This window comes from Mycteria americana, chromosome 20, assembly GCF_035582795.1.
Source record: "Mycteria americana isolate JAX WOST 10 ecotype Jacksonville Zoo and Gardens chromosome 20, USCA_MyAme_1.0, whole genome shotgun sequence".
In the NCBI taxonomy this organism is placed as follows: Eukaryota; Metazoa; Chordata; class Aves; order Ciconiiformes; family Ciconiidae; genus Mycteria; species Mycteria americana.
The window spans coordinates 3,978,568-4,004,897 of NC_134384.1; the positions used below are offsets into that span (position 1 = coordinate 3,978,568).

The 26,330-nt window shown below is 46.4% G+C and overlaps 2 protein-coding genes across 10 annotated transcripts in view; one reads left to right on the forward strand and one right to left on the reverse strand.

The window, feature by feature from the left end:
* USP49 (ubiquitin specific peptidase 49) overlaps window positions 1–20,742 on the forward strand; it is a 34,797-nt gene extending 14,055 nt beyond the window's left edge. The window contains exons 1-10 of one of the 9 annotated variants that reach the window (XR_012778463.1): window positions 381–509; window positions 3,702–3,846; window positions 4,753–6,163; window positions 8,012–8,216; window positions 10,160–10,268; window positions 11,073–11,278; window positions 12,050–12,192; window positions 12,317–12,627; window positions 13,817–13,874; window positions 20,027–20,742. Coding sequence is in view for 4 of the 9 variants with exons in the window: in XM_075521548.1 (XP_075377663.1) it covers window positions 4,781–6,163; window positions 8,012–8,216; window positions 10,160–10,268; window positions 11,073–11,278; window positions 12,050–12,192; window positions 12,317–12,403 (2,133 nt within the window). In the remaining 5 variants the exon portion in view is untranslated. Of the gene's footprint in view, window positions 1–380; window positions 510–3,701; window positions 3,847–4,752; window positions 6,164–8,011; window positions 8,217–10,159; window positions 10,269–11,072; window positions 11,279–12,049; window positions 12,221–12,316; window positions 17,886–19,967 lie in introns of those variants that run through there. The other 8 variants (XR_012778461.1, XR_012778462.1, XR_012778460.1 and 5 more) reach the window with 8 other exon arrangements.
* A 174-nt stretch (window positions 20,743–20,916) lies between these two features.
* On the reverse strand, window positions 20,917–21,923 carry TOMM6 (translocase of outer mitochondrial membrane 6). Its single transcript, XM_075521552.1, has 3 exons — window positions 21,694–21,923; window positions 21,515–21,616; window positions 20,917–21,098 (listed from the first exon to the last, which is right to left on the reverse strand). The coding sequence occupies exons 1-2, from the start codon at window positions 21,801–21,803 to the stop codon at window positions 21,520–21,522; spliced, it is 207 nt and encodes a 68-aa protein (XP_075377667.1). The 5' UTR covers window positions 21,804–21,923; the 3' UTR covers window positions 20,917–21,098; window positions 21,515–21,519.
* Window positions 21,924–26,330: the final 4,407 nt, after the last annotated feature.

Consider the following 26,330-nt stretch of genomic DNA (forward strand, 5'->3'; position numbering starts at 1 on the left):
GAAATGCTGCTGTGTTTCACTTTTGCCACTCCCAGGAGAGGGATGAATGAATGAAAGAATCATTCAGTCTGAGCTTCCCACCTGTCCTTAAAGATGATTTCCAGACTGCAGCTAACGGAGTTTATGTCAGTATTGAAGACTCTTATTTGTGCTGGAACCAACTCTTGGACAAATGAAAGATGCATCTAGTTTCCAAGGCTAAACATCTAGCACCTTTCCTGATGCCTAACCTTTTCTTTTTGCTTCGCGCACATTTATTTAGAAAAAGAAAGTAGCTAGTGTCAACAGATCTGCACAGATGTCTTTAATCAGTTTCCAAATGTGTAACAATGGTACAAAGAAACATAATAAAGTCATGTGGTTTATTTTAACACTCTTTTAGGGTCAAGAGCCAAATTGTTTCTGCTGCGTTTAGTTCTTGAAGCTGTTAAGGATCTTGCCAGAAGTTTTTCCAGGTCTATGAGCCATGCAAGAATAGAAAGTAGGGTTTGACCCAGTGTTTAAATACTGTAAGTGATTTGCAAGGGGAGAATTTTTCAAATTGTCTCTAAAATATTACTGGCTAAACTAGTGTCCTTATTTTCCCTTTATTTCCAATTCTTTTATTTCAGTTTTAACTCATCTTTAGTTGTATTGCAGTGCAGCTTCACGCTTCTTCTGGTACCTCTTCTCCATACAGAGCGATTAAGTTGTTCCTCCTCCCCTCTTTTCCTTCCCCCACCCCTTATCTGGAAAAGAAAAGATCTAAGTAGGTGAGAAAGGATGAGTTTATAGACGTTTCTTAAAATGAGATCTACCTTGATGGAAAAAAATTGTAAAACCAAGAAAGCAAGCTGATATACTGCAATTGCGGAGAGAAGAGTTCTGTTTGTTTGTTTCCAAGACCTTAAAATGTAAGGTGTTAACTATCCATCATTAAACTCTCTTGTTGCTTATGGCTTGTCCTAGGCTGTCACATCAACCACATAAATTTGTGTTCAGTTCTTGGCAATATCTTAAATAGCTCCAGCTCTATAATCTTTGCAAGGTTTGTTTTTCTCCTTGTGTAACCGTTTACAAGTTCTGACTCATCTTTGTGTTTTCCTTTAATCACAGCTTTGTAATTTCTCCTGTTAGTGTCGTCTTCTTGTTCTTGCTAGTCGGTTGTGGCAAGCTATTTGTTTACCTATGTAAAAGAGAGGAACAAATTTTGTTCTTAGTCGTGTGCGTGTCTTTCAATGACTTATTTAGTAGTCTGTCTGCGTGTGGGATGGCAGGGCTGAACCCGCAGACGCTCCAGCTGCCTTTAGTACACATGTCGCACAACGCGAGAGAGCCGATTTGAATTTATTTATTTTTTTTTTTCATCGAAGGGCTCAAAAATGTGAGTCAGTAATGTGAAGAAGAAATCCTTCAGCGTGGTGCGTGGCAGAAGCTCCGCTCGCGCAGCAGCCAGGTGCGTGGCAAGCGAGCCTACTGCGCGCTGTGGTGAGCGATGCAGATGCTCCGGCAGCCTGGCTGTGCAGGCAGCCTGCTCCGCCTTCGCAGCTTGGACGTGAAAACCACACCGATGAAAGGCAGATCTTATTTGAGGAGGTGGAAAAGACTTTATCATTTAAGTGGGTTGGGTTAAATAAACACCGTTTATTTCTTAACTTGCAGAGCAGCCGAATGCGTATGGTATTAGGGCTTAGATTAGCAAGGGAAGTATCCATAGATACCTAAAGAGAAACAGGTGGGGAGTATCACATGCAGTATCAAAGATGCTTTTGTGCTGAGAATTACTGAATCAAGGTGTAACAAAGCTGCTTTGTTAACTGACAAAATCTCTTTCCTTTTTCAAACAGGAAATCTTGCTGGCCCACACAGGAAAAGCAAAAGCAGTTGACAAAAGGCTTGTAATTTATATACTGATAGCCTACTTCATTGTTAAACATGATTCTTTAATGCACTGTATCTGGTGTGTGATTGATTTCCTTGTAGCCTGTTACCCAGCTGAAACTAGCAACATATCAGCATTGTTTCTTTTTCCTTGGAAATTGAGGATAAATTCAGTGTTCTTTGAAAATATTGTGTTCTGAGACCTTGCAGAGCTGGTGAGCGACCGCACTTGGCAGCTGTTTAATCGGTCTCTGGAAAATTGTATTTATAAGGCCCCTTTTTTGTTACACGGTACAAATCTCGGGTATGCTGGTGAGACTCAAGGGTTAAATTCCCAACACTGTCGCATATGGCAGTGAGCAGAATCACAGATGTTGATGATACAACATAATTAGTATTCTTTTATGTAAATGAAGGCTGTCAATGTTACCATAGTGTCTATACTCTTTCAAGCTGGAATCTATGCCACTTGGTCTCACCAAGGCTAGACAGGATTATTCCACAATTTTCTATCAAGACCTGAGCAGAAAAATAAAAAAGAAAGAGGCGGGGGGGAAGGTGAGGGAGGAAAGGTGGGAAGGGATGTTTCCAACTTGGAAAGAGGAGACCAAATCAGTCCTTTGTTTAGGTAGGATTTCCAAAAGTGTCTTTCCAGGCCCTAGGGTTTGTGAGTGAATGAACGCAGCCCAAAGGAGAGGTGTAGCAGATTTCTGAACTGTTTTAAATAAACAACTAAAATGGTTATTTAGGCACTGCAGAATCACTCTGTGGAGATGAATTCTGAAGTGGCCACTTGTGTTTTAATCTAAAGTCGAGAAGAGTTAAAGAATAGAAAAGCTTTGATTTTTCTTTAACAGATTCCATCTTTAGCAGCAGTGTCACTGGAAAAAGACAGTAATTAAAGTAAATTTGCATAATTTGGGGACCACTAAAAATATGTTTTCTTAGCCTGGTCAGATAGGTTTTCTGCATACCAATCGAGGCAACTGTTCAATACCTATCTTAAAGCTTTGGGAAAGCGTGCCGTGGCCTTCGTTATGTTAAACTTTGCTCCTCGCAAAATGATTTTTTTAAACTAAATATTCTGTATGCCAGACCTGACACTCTCTGTGACATCTGCAACCACTTTGTGCGTATTATTGCTGTCCCTCCTATCACTACTTTGTGTTGTATTGAAGTGCTGTAGTCGTAGATGCGTAAGCCAGTTAATTTAGCCTTTCTTGGATTATTACAACAGATACGTTTTTACAATCTTTTCTGCCTTTGGCAGAATGCAGGTTTTTCCTACTTTTCTTTCCTCTGTAGTTCTTATTTTGTTGCCATTCACACTTGACAACTATTCATTACTTCATTTTTATTGTTTGAAAAATCATCTAGAAATGAAATTTAATTCAGGACAGGTTTTTTTTTTTTCCTTTCCCCATCTCCTCCCCCCTTCTTTCACCAAGTTATCGAAGCAGCCAAAATTGAAGTGATCACAGGAGGTGCACGTTTTTGCTCCGTTTTTTTTGCTCAGATTTTTTCTCTGCCATATGTTGGGTCATCCACTACAAAAGACTTACAATGAAGAGGCTACATGTGATCAGCAGATTTACAGATTATCAGAAAATTAAAGCAGAAAAATGAAATTCCAGAGTGCCTCTTCCATGTGACATTTCTTAACATCTAAGTATTTGGGTTCCTAGGTGCGTTCATGCTTTGACTTCCAGATAATTCTCTTCTCTGTAATAAATGTGTTCTCTGCAGTAGCTCTTGCACTGAGGGGATTAATCGTGTTCAAAAGCAACCCTGCCAGCGTTCTTAGTTTGTTTATGTGCATCACAAGAATATTCTCTCTCTAGGGCTTTGAAGCTGTGCTGCCTTACAATGAAGACTTAAGTAGTAATTAAATTCTCGAAGAACCGCCAAGACTCCTTTGGCTGAAATGGGGATGTTCCGGGCCCTGGATGCTGCATCGCGGAGGAAAGGATGTTTGAACATGACTCCGTGAGTAGGGCGTGCGAGCGGGTCTGGGCGCTGCTTCTGCGCCCTGATCTCTGTCCGTTGGATCAGAGCGTTGGAGGGACCGTACAAAAGAAACCACAGCGCTGGCACGCAGTGTTTTAGTTGTGCTCTTTGTACGGCTGAGTATCTTTTATAAAACATACGGGCGAGCGAAAGCTTTTTGCGCCTTCTGGTATCCCTGCTTTGATTTCTCTTTGGTTACAATACAGTAATTTAGTAAATCGGTTGCTTTTTCTGTTTATGTGTGCTCATGCAAACGTGTACACATGCAGATGTTCCTTTAGGTTTACTATAATATGGTGTTACACATTTCTTTTTTTTTTTTTCCCCTGCTGATTTTTTTTTTAAACATTAAAATGTCTGGGAGGCTGTGGTAAATCAGAGAATTTGAGGCTAGAATGTAAAGCCTGCGGACTTGCAAATGCTCTGGTTATGACAATTATCTGATATTTTTGTGGCTTCTGCGAGAAGTTGGTAACCTCAGTCTAGTTCCTGATGACATGCATTCCAATTCCAAATTCATTTTGTATGTATCAATTTCAAGAGGGCAGCTAAAGATCAAATGTGTGTGTGGACTGAATTAATCTTTTTCTCCTTGGAAGCGAGCCATTCACGTTGGGTAAGGCGTGCTGGCAGCTGTCTGGATCGTCCTTAGTAGACAGATAGTTTTATTCTGTAGACCTTGTCAACCCAGTATCTTTCGCTAGTACTAAAAACTGCTTTTAAAAAAAACCACGCAGAAATAATGGTTGAGGGAAAACTGCGGTTCGGATTGACAAGACGCGGCATCTGTATTTTTACAGGTCTTTATAGCTGGTACAAAAGTGATCATTTTAAGTATGTATAGTGGCTCTGAGATCCTTTTCTTTCTGTTTTTTGCCTTCCAAGGTCAAAGCAGCGAAGACTTCTGTAAGACATGGATAGATGCAAACATGTTGGGCGGCTACGACTCGCCCAGGACCACTCTATCCTGAACCCCCAGAAGTGGCACTGCGTGGACTGCCAGACAACTGAATCTATCTGGGCTTGTCTGAAGTGCTCCCACGTAGCTTGTGGGAGGTACATCGAGGAGCATGCACTTAAACACTTTGAAGAAACCAGGCATCCATTGGCAATGGAAGTTAACGATCTGTATGTCTTTTGTTACCTTTGTGAAGATTACGTCTTGAATGATAATCCGGAGGGTGATTTGAAATTGCTGAGAAGTTCTCTGTCAGCAATTAAAAGTCAAAAACATGATCCGTCAACGAGAAGTGGCAGGACATTGCGATCAATGGCTTTGGGAGAGGACATGTGCAGCCATCAAAGGAGCCCTCAGGGACAATCTCAGATGCTTACAGCTCTCTGGCACAGGCGCCAGTCCTTGCTTGCGAAGGCGCTGCGGACCTGGTTTGATAAGAGCTCTAGAGGCCAGCTAAAATTAAAACAAAAGAAACAAATGGAGGAGTTGGAGAAAAAGAAGGAGGCAGCTAGGCAGCGGCGGCAGGAGATGAAGAGACAACTCCTGGAGGAGCTGGCAAACACTCCTCCGAGGAAGAGTGCAAGGCTGTTGTCTCACGTGCACAGAGAGAACTTGATTCCAAGGAAATTCAGGGAGGTGGCGACCGCTTCCCCTACCTCAAGGCAGATGCAGAGCAGCAGGTTCAAACAGTTTTATTCCATCCGGCGTAAGCCTCTGATGACTCCCGGGGTAACGGGTCTAAGGAACCTGGGAAACACATGTTATATGAATTCTATTCTGCAAGTGCTAAGTCACCTCCAGAAATTTAGAGAATGTTTTTTGACACTTGATCTCTGTGAAACAGAAGAACTCTTAGCCAAAACTGTGAATGGGAAGTCCAGGATGCCTGGCAAATTGGCAAATGGGTCTGCTGCTAATGAGTCAGGGAAGACTGACAAAGTGGGATCATATGGCACGCAGAGCTTGCCAGCTGGCTTAAATGGTGGCTCCTCAATAAGCAGGAGTTTAGAACTAATACAACCCAAGGAACCAAGTTCAAAGCACATCTCCCTCTGTCACGAATTGCACACCCTCTTCAGAGTGATGTGGTCTGGCAAGTGGGCGCTCGTGTCGCCCTTTGCCATGCTGCACTCTGTGTGGAGTCTGATCCCGGCGTTTCGAGGTTACGATCAGCAGGACGCTCAGGAATTTCTCTGCGAGTTGCTGGATAAAGTACAGCAGGAGCTGGAGTCGGAAGGAACGAAGCGCAGGATCCTTATCCCCTTCTCACAGAGGAAGCTCACCAAGCAGGTCCTGAAGGTGGTGAACACCATTTTTCATGGGCAGTTGCTTAGTCAGGTATGCACCTACTTTTGCACAGAAGTCAATTGGAGCCATTCACACCAAGAAGCAAAGGCTCTGTTTCTTGAGGAACCACCGGATAAGTAAGAGGAATTGGTTAGGAGTGCCTCCCCAGGAAGAGATCTGTTGGGTTGCTGTGCAGGTTGTCAGCATTTTCGATACTTATTGTATTGTAAATTCAGTTGACTGTTGCCACTTCAGAATGAAATGTGCACAAGTACAGAAGTTCTGAGCCCTTAGTTTTAACTTTTTACCATGTTTTTAAAGTGTCTTTGTAATTTATTTCATCCCTTCCTGCTTTTGTTTCCATGGCTAGAAATAATATGATGAAGGACAGAGAGGGCAGTCATCTTGTGCTATAAAGAATAAGCTCTCTGTGACAATTTTTTTTTTTGCAGGCATACGAAAGTCATCTTGAGATACTGAGCATGCTTAACATGCTCAGATACTGAGCATGCTACAGAAACATACGTTTCTGTAGGAGCTGAAAGTGCCTGTCATGGTGCTTGGTCCCTTATTCCTCTGCCGTTCCCTTGTCTGAAACGTATTATTCCCCACAAGGCAGACCCTGAAAGCCCAGTGCATTTTGAAAGTCCTCAACTACCTTTGCTTTCCAGGAGAAATGAAACGTGTGCATAACTTGACACTCAAGGGTTTGCAAGATCAGACCACTAAGCGTATTATAGGTGTGCGTTCTCATTACTATTTATATCGTCCTTCTCAGTGCCAGTCTTACTAAGCTTACCACTCCTAAGAACTTACGTGCACGTTAAAGATTAAAAGGTGTATTTTTCAAGTTAAAGCTTTTGGCTTTTCAGGGGAAGGACGCTTGAAGTCATGGCTCATTTGAATCTTCTCTGCAGTGCATGAACTTCTTGTGGACTTCTTAACTAAAAGCTCTTTGTTCAGTTGTCTCTTGAAGTTGACTCTGGAAGATGGTGCATGTTCTAGATTCCGTGGTAGGTCTCTGTTAACAGCGTGAAGATGTTCACAGATTGGTGTAATTTATCTGCTGCTATGATACACTATAAATAACTTGCCGAGCTATTTATTCTACTTATGTAACTCTTGTGTACACGTACTGTATTTCATTTCAAACCCCTCTACGCACAGAAGACTTCCTTCCCTATCTGCTAGCTGCGAATCCATCTTGACGTTACTGGTGCCTTCAGTGCATGAAGCTGCAAGGTTGGAAGTCGGTTTCTGGTGGATGGTTCTCGCAAGAATGCACAGTCTGACCAGATCTGCTTCCTGGTTTTGTTACCTCCTCATGTTCTCACTTGCTGCCTCTGAGTTTAATTGAAAACTTTTCTGCTGTTCTTATTTAGAATACTCTGGGCTGACATAAGAAAAAGAAGTGTGTCTGAAATTTGTCCTTTCGTGCTCCATTCATGAATAATTTTTATTTAGTTAGCAGATGAAACATTAAAGGAATTATACACTTTGAAATATGCAAGGAAAGTAGAGAAAATATGGAAGGAAGATTGCATGATAAATGGTAATGGGTACTTTTTGTAGTAGAAAACAGATCCAAGGTGCTTGTTACCCAACTGTGAATTGGTATTATATCTGTAATGGTGTTTATCTGAGGAAGTGAATCCCGTGAAGGTGAATATTGTTTGCATTTTTTTGAGAATTGAGAAAGTATTTTAAATTATCTGCTCAAGATAGACAGCTTTCAGACTGGAAATAAGTAGTGTTTCTCTTGACTCACAGATCATCTTTATGTCCATGAAACTGCACTGCCTTTTGGGCCTAAACTTGCTCTTTAGATGTGAATGTAAATGCCAGTCTGCAGGCGTACGGGTACATAACTTCATTTGTGTATACACATTTCATTCCCAGGTCACCTGCATAACATGCAACTACAAATCCAACACCGTTGAGCCCTTTTGGGATCTTTCCCTCGAATTCCCCGAGCGCTATCACTCTATCGAGAAAGGGATCGTCCCTGTTAATCAGACAGAGTGCATGCTGACAGAAATGTTGGCCAAGTTCACCGAGACCGAAGCTCTGGAAGGGAGGATATATGCGTGCGACCAATGCAACAGTAAGTCGGATCCTGCTGATGTCTTTGCCATTAGAACCTCCGTCTGTTTTCCACGTGTCAGGTTTCTGATGTGTGTTTTGGGTGTCTGAAAGCACGTATCACGGCCTACATGTATATGAAAACTGAGTTCTTCCTCGCTGCTCATGCTGTTTTGTTTCCTCCTGTTGATAGCTTCTGCTCCTTTGGGCACCACTTTGGAACCAATATGTCATTCTTCTCTCATCCCTGCCGTTCAGCAGCACGATTTACTAAGGGTTTAATACAACCCTGTTCAGAACTGCTCTTGCTGCTTGTATTGGAGGGGAAGGGGACGGCAACTTCAAGAATTTTTTGGGAGGGGGAAGGGGACTGGATTTAGAGACAAAAAAAGGAACCCTATGGTTTGCTCATCTCTGCATGGCGGGAAAGCTTTTATAACGAGTCATCTATATGCTGCTTGTTCTTGATTGAATCCTTTAACCAGAAATCAGAAATGCAGAGTTCTCAAGGTCTGCTGTCAGGTTAGAGTTTCCATCTCTCTGTAGGCATTTTGTCAAGAAGCAATGAACTGACATTATTCTGGGAGTCTCAGGTTAATGTATTACCTGTTATATGAATGCATGTGTTTTGCTGCGCTCAGCTAGAAGATGACTTCTGCTTTCCTGTAGTAGGTCTGAGTGTAAGGTCATTATATGCCTGAAAATAATTTTAGCCTTGTGTATAATCATGCAGCTCAGCTACTCTGATAAGCTGGATGTGAAATTTTTTTCATGCAGGTATTTATGGCAAATGTTCATGCCCTTGGGAGGAAAATGCCAATAATTTGACTTACATTGCAACTAAGCAGCTGAAGTAGCAAATATTTGTAGAGATCTGTTCTCTATCAGCTTGCAAATCTGTTACCAAACATCTTCACAAAGCGTTAGGAAATAATCGTTGACTAGGTGTTCTTGAAACAAAGCCAAATATAATTTGAACAGATTCTGATTCACAAGTAATGTTCACAGAGTGTTGATACGGATGAATACAGCATCATCTTAACTCTGTTTTCTTTGATTCTTTGGGAAAGCCCAAATTTTAACAGTTACTTCAGAGTTAAATGGCTAAGGAAACATTAACCAGCTGAAAAAAGTCAGGGAAAGGCAACCAGCCTGCGTCTAGGTGCCAAAAACTATTGGGGGCACTGCTTGTCAGACGTGATGGAGGAGGAGCAACCCATCTGCTCCGAACTGGTGCAGTGAGGTGCAGAAATCTAATTAACAGGTACTTTTCTTATTGGAAGCTCTGAAAGCCACCTGTCTTCCTCCTGGTATAGTCGTATGTTCAGTGTCCTGGAAAGAGTAATCACTGGGAAGAGGAACCTTTTTCCCTCTTCTCCATTTTCGGTTCAGAGGTCGTTTTTTGTTCTTGGACAGGCAGAAGCCCTGCGAGAGGTGGAACCTTGCTCGAAGTGTTTTCCTCGGACTTGTATTAATATTCTTGAGCTAGTGAAGCTTGATGCCAAAAGCCTTATTCTGGTGGTATACAAGGACCAAAGTAGTAGACAGAATACAATGTCAAATAATATTATTTGTATGCTGGTAGTTCACCTGTTGAAACTGCTGCAGCCCTCGATGTCGTTGGCCCTAGTTCTGCCTTAATATTTCTGGTGTATTTCTCAGAGCAAAATGTCAGCATGAGCAGCTCAGAGGTGGTAACTGATTGTGTGATTGTGAGCATCACAAAAGTGAAAAAGTTTATGTATTTTTAAACATGTCAGTTTTGGTCCTAGAGAAGTTCCTGCTCTGTGAGGGAATTCATAAGAAATGTCTACTTGCGTGTCCATCCTATGAGTGCATGTGAGCTGGCTACTGCTACTGGAAGAAAAAGAGTTCATGATGTGCTCTTTTCCCCTTCTGAAAATTAATTGCACCCTAACAATCTTTTCCTTGGTTTTCTTTGTTGTTTGGCTGTTTTTTTGGTAGGCAAACGGCGAAAGTCTTCTCCTAAACCTCTTGTTCTGAGTGAAGCTAAAAAGCAGTTAATGATCTACAGACTACCTCAGGTCCTCCGACTGCACCTTAAACGATTCAGGTGAGTGGGGCACGCTGCGTGGTGTCAGGCAAGCGGCTTGCCTCTGTCTTTTTGGAAAGAAGTGACTAGTGTGGGCCCGTAACTTCTCTTGCATTCTGGTAAATATACGTGTATAAACATTTTACCCAAACCAGATGCGTGATACCCTCTCGGAGTACTACTTACATGACAATCAGTAGCCTGTTTGTAGCGTGTTTTCTACTATACGCACAATGTAACGTTTCATAAATATTAATACTGATTTCCTTGAATTGTACTCAATAGTGTTTGTCTGAGTTTGCAGACAACTTGAAACAGTGGCTGAGAGATGGATGAACTGATCGGTTGAGTGAAAGATTTGTTGAAGCTGGAAGCCCATGATAGTTAAATGCCAATACTATGTATTTACCCGTTGAATAAAATATGGCAAAGTTCAAAATAGTATGAAAAGTTTCTAAAATGGTTAGCACAGGCAATTGAGGTGCGTGGGTTTTATATTTCTATAACTTGAGTATTTTAAATGCTGTTTGACTGTCACAGTAGATGTTTGGCTTGCTTTGTGTTTGGCTGTTGCAAATCTCAACAGTATCCGAACTATAATAAATGAGCATCAATGACAGAACCAGCTGTATGCAAAAGGTGACTGTAGGAGATCTTAGAGCAAAAACAGAAGGAAAAAATTATATGACGCCTACTTGACCCTAGCAGGGAAAGCTCTTCAGAGTTGCTTAGCAGTGGCTACTTTTGTGTGCATCTTCCCGCAGCCCTGTCCCACTGTCGAGAAGCAGGATCCCGAGTCTTTGATTCCTGCCCTTGTGTTTGCAGGTGGTCTGAACGTAATCACCGTGAGAAGATTGGGGTCCATGTCCTCTTTGACCAGGTATTAAACATGGAACCTTACTGCTGCAGGGACTCTCTCTCCTCTCTTGACAAAGAGACCTTTGTCTATGACCTCTCCGCTGTGGTGATGCATCACGGGAAAGGGTTTGGCTCAGGACACTACACAGCATATTGCTACAACACAGAGGGAGGTGCGTGTGCCTTATTACGGGGGAAACAAATTCAAGAAACTCGTGTTTTATTCCATAGACGTAGTGCGTTGTAAAGCTTTATGATCAAAGTTGTTTGGAATCAAGTTTCCTGACATTCAGTAGTTTGTTTCCCAGAATGTATTGCTAGTAGCATGTTTTCTTTTTTTTTTTTTTTTTTTGCATAAAGCCACAGATTGCTGCTCTTTGCTTTGCGGCCCTTTGGGATGCCTTTTATTGCTTGCTGTTAACAGCATGAATGCTTCATTTTCTCATGCAACGTAACTCCATGGAGCTGTTCCAGCTGGGTGTCTTTTCTCAGTATCCTTGGGATGATGAGATAAACAGAAAGTGTTTTGAAACTGGAAAGGGACTATTCATGAATAACATCCGCAGGGTTTTTGTGAATTTCCAGCAGTCTCTTTCTGCAGCTGAATTAGTATTGACTCTGCCTTCTGACTTGTGGAGAAAGAGGTACAAATTTGTTATCTCCAGGGAATTTTTATTTTCCTAATTGAGTTTTTGGGCTATAATATACAATTGGTTAAATTATGATTTGGTATTTCTAAACTCTGTTAACAGCACAGAAATGATCAAAATGTTTTCCAGATTAGAAACTCCTTTCCAAAGCATCTGTAGAGGAAAAGATAGAGATGCTTTTTCTCCTACATTGCCCTTTTTCTCTGTGGATGTTTCCTATGAACAGTTCCCAAATGCATTCAGAAGGAATTATGCCTCCCTTACTAATGTCCTCTTTCTCACTTTGCTTCCTAGGTTTTTGGGTCCACTGCAATGACTCCAAACTGAATGTATGTAGCGTGGAGGAGGTGTGCAAAACCCAGGCCTACATTCTTTTTTACACTCAAAGAACAGTGCAGGACAAAGCAAGAATCTCAGAAAAACAACTCCAAGCTCAGGTGCCGTCCAAAAATAGTGATAAGGACAGAAGACTGACATTCCCATGATGGGGAGCTCTGTAACTCAATCAACAGTCTCAGTTTTTTTTAAAACCATTGGCGTTCACATCTTTCCTCTTCGTAGGAAAAAAGGCTCGCTGCAGAAAGGGGATCAGATCATGATGTTTGCCGCCCAGGGTCTGGAAAAGCGTATCGAGCTGTGCAATTCTGACACGTAAGATTGTAGTCAGAATCTTGTTTTTTAAAGCATCTTGTTGTTAAATTATGCTCACAAAATGAAATGAGAAAGTTTGATGCTGTATATCATTCATCTCATATCAAAAAGGAATTGCGTAAGGTGTGTAACAAACGAGCACAACCAGGATGTAGAAGCATTTAACTGGCTTGAAAAACCTTCAGTACCTAGTAATGCTGATAAAACTCCAGAAGGAACAGGTATAGTACCCTCCCCTTTAATTCCCATTCAGATTTCCAGGGTTTGAATCACACAGTCACCCAGGTATTTATTTGAACGGTTGTTGGATAGACGGAGCCGAGTGCCCTGAGAGCCATTCTTGCTGGAGAAATGTTTAATGTTCTTCTACCAGAGAAAATATTCCCCCAGGCCTTAGCTATCTCTGTGATACCAATTTCTTTGCCATCAGTCGAGGGCAAACCTGTGGCTGGCAAGCTTTGTCAAGAGCTCTTCTTCTCAGTGTTACTGGGGCTGTGTGCACCCTTGGTGGTTTATTCTGTGGGCTGAACTGAATTGGCAGCTAAATTCACTAGGAAGGTGATTTTAAAACAGTTCTGCTCTGGAGAAGGTGTGTTTAAAAACAAAAACAAAACCTTGTGATAAAACAGGAATGTACCTGTGTGTCGTATCTGTTTACAGTGGCAGCAAAAACAAAGCCTATACTACAGGCTTCTGCTGGCATAACTTTGTTGACCAGGTTTATAAAGAAGTCTGAGCCCTGGCTTGCACAGCTGTGACAGCAGAAGCATGGAGCGTGGAGGCATCTTACACTGGTAAACTAGCACTTTTTTTACAAATGTGGCTTGTTTTCCTCAGGGGAACGGGGTGGTGGTAATACCACAACGGTGGGAGACAGAGCTCGCTTCTCTTACTGCTTCTGTAATGGAAATATTCATTAATTGCGGTTGTCACACGAGGCCCAGACTAACCGAAGGCAGCGAGGTTGCACAGGTGTAGCGCGCAGAATTCAGCCTGTGAAGTCTTTATTTCTGCTGGGACATAAAGGGAAGGAATGTAGTTAAATCTCAAATTCCATGTTGAGTTTGAAAGGCTATAAAAATGTCTGTATCTGTAATCATCTTGATTTTAGAATTCTATGAGCAACATAGGGCCTTAGTTGACTATTTATAGTCACTTCTCAGCCTACAATTGCACCTCAGGTGTTTTTATAATTTGGGGGTTGGCCGTTCACATTTCATGTTTTAATCAAATCTGAATATGTAACTGCAAAGAGACCTTCAGTCTTGATGGTTTGGGTTTTTTTAAAGTTGTTAAAGGGGAAGTAATCTAAAATATGAGCTTCTTCAAAAAAAATTGGTTCCATTTTCAGGCAGAGAAGTCCTGAAAGTGTGTTTCTCTTCCTCCCTCTTCTCCTTTTATTCTTGTCAGCGTTTGCCCGTCAGACACACACTGACAACCCTACGTTCTTGTTGGAGGGGGTGAAGAGGTAAGTTTCCCAAATACCATTCCTCTCTTCCCACTGCCACTGCTGTGACTTTTACTCTCCTGTCCTATGGGCAAATTGGCCTCTCTCACTTTGGCTGCTGTTAATCGCTTCAGCCACGCAGAGACGAGCACAGCAAACAAGAAACTTTTATTTTGTCAGAGCACAGTGTCGCGCTAGATCTCCTCTGTCCTTAAGGTTTCCCATTTCTTGTACGTCTGAGCAACATGCTGCTTTTTGAGCCTACAAAAACTGTCTTTTTGACAACTAAGTATAATTTTGAGATCATATGCTCTTATTTTTTTGGAGATGAGACAGTTTGAAACAGCCCTATGGGAACTGATGAAAAAGTTTTAGTTTTGGTTCTCTAAATGTAGCAGGGTGTGGAAGGATTTCTTATGAATGTCTGTATATCTTTGTATTTACTAGCTAGGGGATTTTTTGTGCTACCAGTAAATAAAATTAATAAAAATGCAATAGGCCAAATTGAGATCCAATAAAAGTAAATGTGGCTCTGCTGATTGCAGGGGAAGCTGAGTTGGGTTCAGCACAGGTAGAAGTTGACATTTCTGAAGGAATCAAAATCAAGTGCTTGTGATGATCGGATACACGGGGACTCTTTTCTAGAGCAAAACATATGCTCTGTGAAGACTGTCTGTCTCAAAACGAAAATTAAAGGAAAAATAGTGCTCAACATTGCCTTTTTAATCTAAGAGGTGGAAGGGAAACTGATATTTTTCCCATGCATTTGTCCTTCCAGGCCTATCCACCCTTTAAGAGAATTATATTCTTCTAAGTGACATGATTTACTATGGTGCGTCCACTTTCTGAATCCCCTAGCCATGCTGGCCCTGTTTATATAAAAATTCGATAGAAGGGCAAACCGTAAATGCAGCATTAGTTGTTACTGCAGTGAGCCGAGACTCTTCGCTATGAATGCTCATCTTTTGACTGAGTGTTTTGCATTAATATTTGAATTCAGGTAGTAATACAGTCGTCACGTGAATCGAGTGGGTTGCAGAGGGGAGTGGGGAGCTGGGAGCGTACCTGTAGCCGTTGCTGCACCTGATTGCCCAAGCAGATTTTGTAGCATTTGCTGGTGACATCTTTGGACATTAGTGGCCTCTCCATGTGACGTTAGCCTAGTTGTGCTGAGATGTGGAGATACTGCAGTCAGAAAAATGATTGCCCTGATAGGGAAGGAATGAATTATACTTCAAAGTAAAAAAACTTGCTTTTTCCAACACTGTGAGGTTTCTGTAATATTTAGCTTTTATTTGGAAGCGATAGCGTATAGCATTTTTTATGCTGTTTGGTTTATATTTGTCTACTGCAGGCTTCTTTATATAAGCATAGCCCAATGCTCCCTCTATGGTGGACACTGTTTTATAGTGTCCTGTTTGCCAGAAATTCTGATTGGAAGTTACCTCTCTACATCAGTAAGATGAAAATACTACTTGCAATTACAGTGAAGCCCACTTAAGTGCATGCCTGACAAAGGGTAGCCTGTAAAGCCCACTTTGTCCCTCTTCTAACGGTATGGCTTCAAATCCTGCTAATACACTGATGCGTATTTAGAATAATTCCAGGTTCAGGCTCTGCTTTTGCAACTACACAGGCAGATGATGTGACTTAACTCATGCGTGGAGTTCAGTGGTCACAGTTGTGAGTTGCAAGCTAAGTGTCTGCAACATAAAAACCTTTATTTTGGTACAATTGAGAGCAGAATTGGTTTCTCTGTGTGCTGGGATTCCTGTACTGGGGTTCCAGTCTTGTAGAAAGGAGTCAGTTGCCTTGAGAGATGCTCAGAGCAAGTGTGAGGTTCTTGGCACCTTGCAGGTCATTGTCTGAAGGCGTAGGAAGCCACTGTACGCTGGCAGACTGTCAGCTTCGTGGGTATGCAGCCTTTGGGACAGAACTGTTCCCAGCATATCCTTATTCCATTCGACTGGTAAGGAAATTGGCATTCCTTAATTTTATGTTTTTAATGAAGAATCTTAATGTATTCATGGCCAGGTATGATACAGCATTTGCTGCTGTTGTCAGAAAACACTTTATTTTAGCTAACTTTATTCCACTAGCAAGTTAGTTACATAAATTTGCCTTTATGTTATCCCTTCGCTGTCTGTGTTCCCAAGTTAAACTATGCATACTGCAAAAACAGTTTCTCTGCAAAGCACTGAAAAAACAATTTTTTTCCTCATTACTTCTGACCAGAACAATTCTCTGGTCTGGCTTTGAAGTTGTTAATGTGAGGCAGCAAATGGAATAATGCATATTAAATGCTTGATGTCAAACTTTTCTGGGTGGCAGTACCACCCCCGCTTAATTAGGGACTTCCAGACATTTTTTCGAGTGCAAGAATAAAATTGGAATGGTAAAAACATTAAGTGTGTCCTATGGACTCGCTATCAGGAGGGTTTTTTGCTTTTAGAAGGCAAGGCTTCTAGCATAAATATTGTCTTGGTGGTAATTTTGAAACTCTTTTATTGATTGTAACGTCCCCAGGCCTGAATATGCTTAATTGCATCCCAATGAGAGAGACTAATGAAACTTCTGGCGGTTGCCAGATCACCCCGGGATGAGCTCCAATGGAAGTCAATGGTGTTGCAGAATGAGAACTACGTAAGCAAGAGACAGGGAGATCAGTTTTACCTGCCAATACAGTTTTGTGAACTAATTTTGTATGATTCCTTAGATTTGGTGCCTTGTATGCAACAATATTTTGCATGGGACAGAAACGTTGGGAAGTCAGTCATGAATTCCCCCCTCCTGACTGAAGCAGCAGGCAGATTTGTGTGTTTTTACAAGTACTCAGTATCACTGACATTTTTACATTTCGTATCTGTACGTGAATGAAGTTTACCAGCAAGCTCAGAAGCTAGTATTTTAGTGTTACATGTTTGAAATCTCTGTATTTGTAATAATTCAAATAACAGCTTGTTCAAAGGCGGATTAGATTTGGCTTCTCAGATTTTCTTATGTCATCCAGGCCCCTCCAGTCAGGTCCGTAAGTTGACGTCTGTCAGAGCATGTAGCATAGAGCAAGGATTAAAAACCCCGGTGGGGTTTTTGGTAGAGCAGCTGTAGCTTTGGGAAGCACCTTCTGTTACAAACCTAATGATAATTGCTGGTTTAGAAAAGAAAAAAAACCACAGTTCCCATTGTCATGGCAGTATTTGCACAGGTTTCCTCTTAGCAGCCTAGCAAATACTTCCACACGTGAGCAAAAGCATGCCATGGTAATGCCTGCGTAAATTTAACATGCAATAGATACAGTTGTGTAAGGTGGCCAAGTGGCCCTTCTTCAAAGTAAAGAGTAAAATCCAAGCACCAGCTCTGAACACTGCCTTTTTGTGCGCGTCTAATCCCTTCAGCAGGTTTGAGATCAGATAGGATGGACTTAGGTTGAGAATTTATTGCCTGTGGGAATATAAAACCTCGATTCAGTGGGTTTTTTGGTGTCTATTACATTAATATCGATACCTGTTCATTGCAGATGGGAATGTGAAGCATTCTAGCAAGCGTCTAAATTTGTAAAACCCCATGTTTAAATGATCAAAAGCTACATACATTAGTTACCTGTACCAACTAGTGATTATTTGTCTTAGTTGATTTTAGGGGTATGCCTTTAGGCCGCTCCTTCTGTTGTACTGATTTTTATTTTGTGCATGTGTATGGGTTCCATTTTTTTAAAGGATGGTGGGCCAAAATACTTTCAAAAGAGTTCTTAAGTCTTAAAAATGAGCTTTGCAATGTACATTTCCAAAAGGGGAGTGGGGGGGAGACTGCCTGACTTTAACCACTGTTAACTATTTATTGTTCCGAAGCTTGTGCACTTGTGCACGGTACAGAATGCATTGCAGTTGCAGCAAAGTGCTGTACCCTTAGGGTTCTTCTTGAACTGCCGTACTACTGATTTGGTGCAGGCTGGGGGTAGGGAAGGAGTTGGGATGAATGAAGGGACCAGTGAAAAGAAAGCCAAGCCGACCGCAGCAATAAGCTGTCATCTAAGTTTAGAAGAGACAGGAAGCGTCTGATAAGGGGACCTTGTGTGTTAGAGGATTGCGTGCTTTGCAGGCAGACACATTAACAAAATCCAAACACAGTCTCGTTATCAGCGAATTCTTACTGTTTTTGCGGCAAAAACTTTCTCTGATCCGTAGCCTCATACTGGCAAAACGAATGGTGCTTTTCCATTAGAGATTACAGTTCCTAAGGAACAGTACCCCAAATTCTCAAGTTTTAGAAAGGAGCTGCCCACAATGTTGCTGTAAATGCGTCGCATAACTGGAAGCGAGAAAGGAGATGATGCAGTTGATGACTTTACCTAATTTGATTTGTAATTTTTAGTCTTGATGACATACTTCCAATAGAGGTGGCAGGTGGTGAATTTGATTTTTTCCGTGCTGAAGCGCTGCGCCCTGACTTGTCAAACTAGGACCTGGTGGAATCTGGAGTGAGGGCCTCCTCTTGTTTCTGTTCCTGCTTTACAGCCACTTTCTGAATGAGCGTGTCTTTATGGGAGCGTGGGACTTGTGAATGTTGCTCCTGCTAGAGAGGAACGACCACATCCCTTCAACGCGGGCAGGGTTAAGTGTAAAGTACTTAGGCTAGCCTTATTTCCTTAGATAACCATATCCGTACCATGGGGATAATTTGTACTGCTACAACTGCGTTAGTATGAATCTGTGCCGCGTTGGTGGCTAGACAAGGTTAGAGAATGTACGATAGCACGGGCAGGCTAGAGCTATGCACATGAATAATGTCACCACGGGCTCGTGGTGCACCGCTGAACGGAATCGGTAGCTGAGAAATTAGGATAACCACCTGTGAGGCGCCTTCTCTTTTGCACAGTTAGCGTAGTGTTTGGGCTGCATCACTCCACACCTCTGATTTAGGAATGGCATTTTCATAGCAAGTGTCATCTTTCACTCTCCTTACATTTATTAAATGACGTTACTAGGCCTGGCCCTTAAGGCTATTTCCTACTGCTACAAGATGAACCACATATTTCCATGTGAAAACCAAGTTTTCGCCTAGTTTCTCAGATGTGTAAACTACAGTAACTTACCACTGGCAACCTAGAGCCCATGTAAAAGAGAATTAGCTCCTATTTTTTCTCTGCTTAACTTCAGCTTTGGTTAAGCAGTCACAAACTCTTTTAAGCCACAGCCTTCTATACATCTAACAAGCAGTTTACAGGAAAGGAACAAGTGGATAAGTTTGTTTCCAGTAAAACTTTTCTTTAACAGGTCTGCCTTTCCATAAAAGAAACTTAAATGCAGCTTAGAAACTTCAAACAGCTCCTCCGAGAGGAGTGCTGCCCCGGCGAGCTCCCTTAAGGTGTGATGGGCTTGGGCAGGATGCTGCTGGCGAGACCCTGCTTCTGCTAATGCCCTGGAAGCTTCACTCTTGACTTGAGTAAGGGCAGAATTAAAGCTAATCTTCAGCACTTTAAAAAAGTTAATCCCACTCTAGGTTAAGGTTGCTGGAAGGGTGCTGTTGGCAGAGGCTGGGTAGAAGACAGGCAGTTTTCCCTCGGTATGAAATCCCCTGGCAGCCCTTGTGGAAAGAGGAGTGAAATGCTGTGCCGCTTTCTTGGGTGAGGAGCCAGGCTGGAGCTTGGGTGGGTTTCCTGATTTTTCAGTTACTTCTGTAGGGGCTTTAAGTCAGAACCGCCTCTAGTTTCTGTTTCAAGTTTCTGGTACTTACGTCACTAATGACTTGAGCTGATGTATGCCACGCTGTGCTCATGAATGAGATTGCCTTTGCTTCAAGGACACTCCCAGGCAGCAGCAAGTGACAAGAGAATCCAATTAATTACTGAATGTTTCTGGCAATCTGTCCAGCTATCTTGCAGCTCGGTGCAAGCGAGAAGCACTGCTCCTAATCGGAGGTTCAGCAGCTTTTATTTTAGTCGAGGTTTGTTAAGACAACATCCAGTAAGTCACCTATGGCAGCCTTATGTACTTAACTGCATGAACTGCCCCCTGCCTGAACCCAGGCCTTGGGAGGAGATTAGTGTGTTCTAAATCAAAACTAAGATTAACTATAAAACGACTTAATGTTCTAATTAATCCCTTTTTCCTGCAGAAACAGTTTCTGCATAACTTGGATTATCCGTACTTCAAAAGAACTTCATTTCTTCACAGGATGTTAAAACACCCCGCTTTGAAAACAGCATTTTTAAGAATCTGTATCGGTAGTGGAATGAGTTTCTCTCTGGGGCAGGTAAGGGGCAGTTCTCGGTCACAAAACGTGGAGGCAGCGCTACTTCAGAAGAATGTCTTAAATTAAAAACCCGTGCGTAACTGTCCAAAGAATCTGAAGCCATGTTGCAGTCCTACTGCCATAATGCTCAGGGCTGGGAAGTTTATTCTGCTCGAGAAATAGCATCTTCGAGGAGCTGTTGTGCGACGTATCGGAGTAAATCACAGCCGCAGCTCCCACGTCAGCATTCGTGGTGCTTTCGCTGTCCCCCGAACAGCTTCACCACGCACAGCTGGACTTTAAAGTTGGTAACGGCAAGGTGTAGTCTCAGTCCAGGGCACTAAAATACTATGCAACACCAAATGGCTTCTTCTTCCCACACACGGTCATCGTTCCTTTACAGTAAATGTCCCAGCTTTATCTCATCTGGACATTACCCAGGAAACCTTCTGGTGGTTAGAGTTTACCTAGGGCTTGTCACAGTTTTGTTTTTCCTTTGAATAAGTAGCTGATGGGTCCTGCTTACAACCCAGGACTGGACTTGTTCCTTTGTCTTTCGGGTGTGAAATATAAATCATGTTTTTATGATTTTTTTGTAAATCTTTACTCTTTTTACACCTTGTTTTTGTAAGCTGAAGTTTCTTATTAAAAAATTGAAATTCCAGCGGGTTATGTCATTATTCTACAGACTTTAATAAACATCTAGGTGGGGGTACAGAAGAAAATTCCACGCACAATGGCTTCACGTCCTTGAGAAAACTATTCTCGTTGTGCCTTGCAGAATGAATTGAAAATAAATTCTCCCCCTCACACTTAAAAGCTTCCCCCCCCCCCCCCCCCCCTTGTCACCGCTTCAAGCGTGACAGCTTTGAAGCGCGAGCAGCAGCTCTGCAGAGGAGGAGAACAGAACGGTACTCCCGTGAACGTGTCGGAACTTGTAACGGCTAAACTCATCTCTTCTGGTCCTCGTGTGCGGGGGGGCGAGCTCTTCTCCCTTGCAGCTCTGTTTCTTTCCTAGGAGAGCAGTGGAGGAGCGTTAGGGAAGGTTGGTTCTAGTCTCATCTGCTGGCGTAAGGCGACGTAACGCAGCTCGGCAGCTCTGGCTGTCAATTAGATGGCTTCAGGCTTCGGTCTTCTGGTGCCAGAGCGTGCTCGGGGTGCAGGGACTGAAGCGTCCCTCCTGCCCCTCATCTGGTCACCACGCTCGGTGACGTCCCCTCGCTGGGGGGGCCCCGACCGGCTCGGGGAGGGGGGGGGGGGGGGGGGGGGGTCTGCCAGCAGGAGGGTACGCACCCGTGGGTCACCACGGTTGTGTCACCACGGTTGGGTCACCGGTATCTGGGGACAAGTTTTACGGAGCAGCGCAGCAGGTCCCGCTCGGCCGGAGGTCCCTTCTGCCTGCGCCCGCCCCTCGCTCCCCGGGGACTCACCGCCGCTACGGGACGGGCTGCGGGGCCATCAGGTCGATGTCCGTCAGGTTCCGGGCGACCCAGACTCCAGCGGCGAAGAGCCCCAGGTTCACCAGCAGGTTCCTGAAAGAGAAACCGGCAGCGCTGGCGCTGGCTCCGGTCCCGGTCCCACTCCCCGCTCGCCCGCCCGCGGCCCCGACCTGCGGAAGTCGTTCCGGTCGGTGGCGAAGCGGTATGCGCTCCGCAGCCACCCCCGCAGCCCCTGCGCCGCGCTCCCCGCTCCGCCCGCCGCCGCCGCCGCCGCCGCCATGCCTCCGCCTCGCCTCGCCCTGCTCCGCCGCCGCGCGATGCCGTCACTTCCGGCGCGCGGCGGCGGGCGCGCGCCGCGCCTCCGCGTGCAAGCGGCGTGGCCTCGGTGCGGGGTGCAGGGCCCCCGTGCAACGAGCAACAACGAGCAACAACGAGCAACAACGAGCAACAACGAGCAACAACGAGCAACCCGGCGGGGCGGCCTTGCTCGAAGCGCGGGGCTTCCCGTGCAAGGGGGTGGGGGGGTGTCCGCCCCCTGCCGCCGCCGGCACCCGCGCCTTGCACGCTTGCAGCTCCCCTCCCCCCCCCCCCCCGCCCCCCCGCAGGCCCCTGCTCTGCACCGGTTGTTTTTAGCAGGCGCTGACTGCTCGGAAAAACCCAAGGCAGTGCCGGCCCCGTGAAGCCCCGCCATACAGGGGACGTGCACGCATACAGGACATGCATCCCCCCACCATACAGGGGACGTGCATGCATACAGGGCATGTATCCCCCCGCCATACAGGGGACGTGCATGCATACAGGGCATGTATCCCCCCGCCATACAGGGGACGTGCAGCCATACAGGGCGTGTATCCCCCCGCCATACAGGGAACCCCCGCCGCCCCCCGGCTGAGCCCCGCAGGGTGGGATCGGGGGCCCTGGGAACCGGGTTTGCACAGCGGCCGGTAAGGGCAGACGCTGCCGGGGGTTGCTGCTGCTGCTGCTGCTGCGGGAGGGGAGATAAGAGAACGGGAAAAACGTGTGGAAAGCGAGGGGATGCCTCTGAAGCCCTGCGTGGGCCCTGGCCCCGGCCGGGCTGCGGGGAGGTCCCGCTCCTCCTCTCTGACTGTGAATTTTCCAGGTGCGGGTGCTGGGTCCCGGAGCCGGGACGGTTGTAACCCAAAGGACAGCGCGCAGCAGTAAGCACTGGCGGTACCCCTGGGCAGGACGGCGTCGCAGCGGTGGCATTTGGGAAACGTCTCTCCTGTTTTCTCTGTCCCTCCCTGCCTGTGCCTGAACCTTCGTTCTGTTCCTTGTTCCCAAATCCTCCCTTTCCCTTCGACTCTCCTGCTCTTTCACTCCACTTTGCAGATCTCGAACCGCTCTCCCTCTCCCCGTGAGCCCGCTGCCCTCAGCCCCCAGCAGGGCCTGGCCTTCCCCTCGCCCGCTCCCCTGCTCCCACCAACCCCCCTCTCAGCCTTTGCGGCTTTTTGGGGAAAAAAAAAAAAAAAAAATCTCTCTGCCACCCCAGGCATCGCCACCTTCCCCAGGAGGTGCCTGTTTCCATCAGGAGGGGACTTCCCGACAGCAAAACTCGCTTCATTAGCACCATTAAGCCTCGCACGCTGTACCTGCTGCCGGGGCACCTTGCACCGGTGCTTACTTGGGCATTCATCACCTTTTCTCAGTGCCCTGGTACTAATCTCACTGTAATTGCGGCCCTCCCTGCCTCGATTTCCACACTCTTTGACAGCAGATTATATATTACCGTGCCCACGTGGTTCCACATCAAACAATCCAGGACGGAGCAGCCGGGGTCACCGTGACGGCTGGTTACCGGCGGGACAGGGCGTTTGCTGGGCAAGCTGGGACCAGATTGGTGCACCGAGATGGGGCCTCGACCCTGCACCAGCTCTTGTGTTCTCCTGTGCCCGAGCTCTCGTGCCTGGAAAAAGCAGCTTGTGGGACAGAGACCTGCTGAAGTAACCTGGCCTGAGCAGAGGCGTTCACTGCGGAGCCCCAAACCCAACGCGGTTTGCCCCTTTTGGGGTGCACTGTGTGTCACCCCATACTACGGGGACGGGTAGGTTCTTCTAAGGATCCTTTGTGGAATGAGAACTGGCTACAGGGTTGTAGTTATAATTAGAGCTTTATATAAAGATTTTAGCAATCAGCGTAGCTTATCCTTACACAGAATTTCTAGCAATTAGTGTAGCTTTCCTGTTACTTCTGTTTCCCTGCTCTCTGAGAGCTAGTTATGCTCCTCTTTGGAGACACCCAGGTCACCAAGTCAGGCTCTGGTAAGAAAACGTGCACCAGCTGAGGGGCCGTGGGGTTACGGAGCCATTCGGCTCTCGAGGGGGATGTATGGTGACACTGGCCATCCCGGCTGCAGCCGCATTTGTCCCTGCTGCTGTATTTCTTTCCCAAATCCCAAAGAGCTAATTGATCCAGCCAGTTAGTTAATTGATTTATAGCTATTAGAGACTATAATTAACCGACCAGCTGGAAAGCTGTGTGTTATCTGCCCGGTGGGAGCAGCGCTGAGAAGCAGCCAGCACTGATGGGCCACGGGCTGCCCCGTCCCCGCAAACAGCATCGCTCATTTGCCGCCTTTGAAGGATTTTACTCCACCTCAGACTTTGGGCTTTCCCTTTTATCTCCTCCTTTGCTAACATTTGGCATCAGCGAGCTCACCCCGAGCCTCCCTGTTCTCCCTTATCTCCCCCCCACGTTCCTGCAAGGTCGCAAACTCATCTTCACGCTCTGTGTTGATGCAGGAGTTTGCATTGCTGGGCAGACCAGTTCAGACCAGCTTGTTATCAAAGCGTTCCCAGCCCCCAGCAAAGCCTTCCACTGCTGTCAGACCCTGACATGATGCAGATGTTCATTAAGCATTGGGAAGGTGATGCATCTTATCACCGGGCTGCGCGAGATGTCTGTACCTTGTACTAACACATCTGGCCGGTGCTAACGAACTCCTGGGAGTGCCGTTCCTTGTGGGAATGCAGGGAAATAGGGAGGAGGAGACGCCGTAGGTGCCTGGCAGAGGTGCCCAGTCCCTGGCTGCCCCAGGAGGCAATGTGTCGGACCGGCAGCAGGCTTGGGAAACCCTCTGAGCCGCAGCGGGCTCCGTCCCCGGGGCTGCTGGGGTGTGGCGATGCTGCGAGCAGGGCTCAAATCCGGCTGTGGTGTTAGAGGGTGAACGGAAACAGGCGGCTTCAGCGGCACATCAGCCCCGAGCAGCTCTCGGTGAACCCGGCGGCAGTGAGCTGCAGCCTCCCAGCCGCTCCAGTGCCGGAGCCAGCCGTGCCCGGGGAGCGGGGCACTGCTCCTCAGCCTCCAGACGTCGGCAAAGGTGGGTGTGATGGCAGCATCCCTTCCAGCTGGGCCCTGTCCTGCCAGGGCCACCACGCTCTCTGGACCCTTGTCTCCATCTTCCCCTTCCCCTCCTCGTCCCTGCAGGCTATGCCGCAGCCCCGGCGGGCCCTGCTCCCCCAAATCCCCCAGCACAAGGCTGGGAGCATCCTGGGGACCATGTGGCTAATCCAGGCGATGCTGGAGCTCGATGGACGCAGGTGCTGGGGCTGGGGGCTTGCACGGACGCTCTGTGCCCTGGGGGTGCAGGGTCCCCCCTTGCACGGACGCTCTGTGCCCTGGGGGTGCAGGGTCCCCCCTTGCACAGACGCTCTGTGCCCTGGGGGTGCAGGGTCCCTTCTTGCACGGACGCTCTGTGCCCTGGGGGTGCAGGGTCCCCCCTTGCACGGATGCTCTGTGCCCTGAGGGTGCAGGGTCCCCCTTGCACGGACGCTCTGTGCCCTGGGGGTACAGGGTCCCTTCTTGCACAGACGCTCTGTGCCCTGGGGGTGCAGGGTCCCCCTTGCACGGACGCTCTGTGCCCTGGGGGTGCAGGGTCCCTTCTTGCACGGACGCTCTGTGCCCTGGGGGTGCAGAGACCCCCTTGCACGGACGCTCTGTGCCCTGGGGGTGCAGGGTCCCCCCTTGCACGGACGCTCTGTGCCCTGGGGGTGCAGGGTCCCTTCTTGCATGGACGCTCTGTGCCCTGGGGGTGCAGAGACCCCCTTGCACGGACGCTCTGTGCCCTGGGGGTGCAGGGTCCCTTCTTGCACGGACGCTCTGTGCCCTGGGGGTGCAGGGTCCCCCCTTGCACGGTGGAGCAGCAGAGGAGGGAAGGAGCAAGAACAGGGGCTGCACCCAGAGGCTGATGTGTGGAGTTTGCAGGTCTTGCATCAAACTCTGCTTTAAACCAAGTTTGCTGAGAGATCTTAGATAAGCGGAGGAATTTGGCTGTCCCTGGTTATCAGAGGCCGGTTTGAGAAGAGGTGCTGCCTGGGGTCTGTGCACCCCTCGGGAGCTGAGGGGGGTCTGTCGGCCCGTCTGTGCTTCCCCTGTTAGCGAGCGCCCATTCTCAGCAGCTGAAATCAGTGTAAGGCGCTCTGCAAACAGGACGAAAAGCTCCCGGAGGGCATTGCAGCTTGGCTTTCAAGGAAGGGAAATCAAGTGCTCAGGAGGGCTCCAAGGGAGCTGCCTGGGGGGGAATTAGCACCTGGCTGCCGGCAGCAATCGCTTGCTATTGGTTTACATTCAGCAAATGCAGGGGGTGGGGGAGATCTGCCAGCCCCGGGGGCGAGAGGCTGCGGGGAGCTGGGCTGGGTGCAGGGGTGGCCGGTGCTTCGTCTCTGCGGGCGGGCGGGCGAGCGAGCTGCTTTCCAGGGCCACCTGGGACCGATCTGCCAGGTAAAACCGCAGTCTGGGGACAAAAGTGTTCTGTTCTTTCTTTTACTCTCCCTCCTGCCCTAGCGTGGTC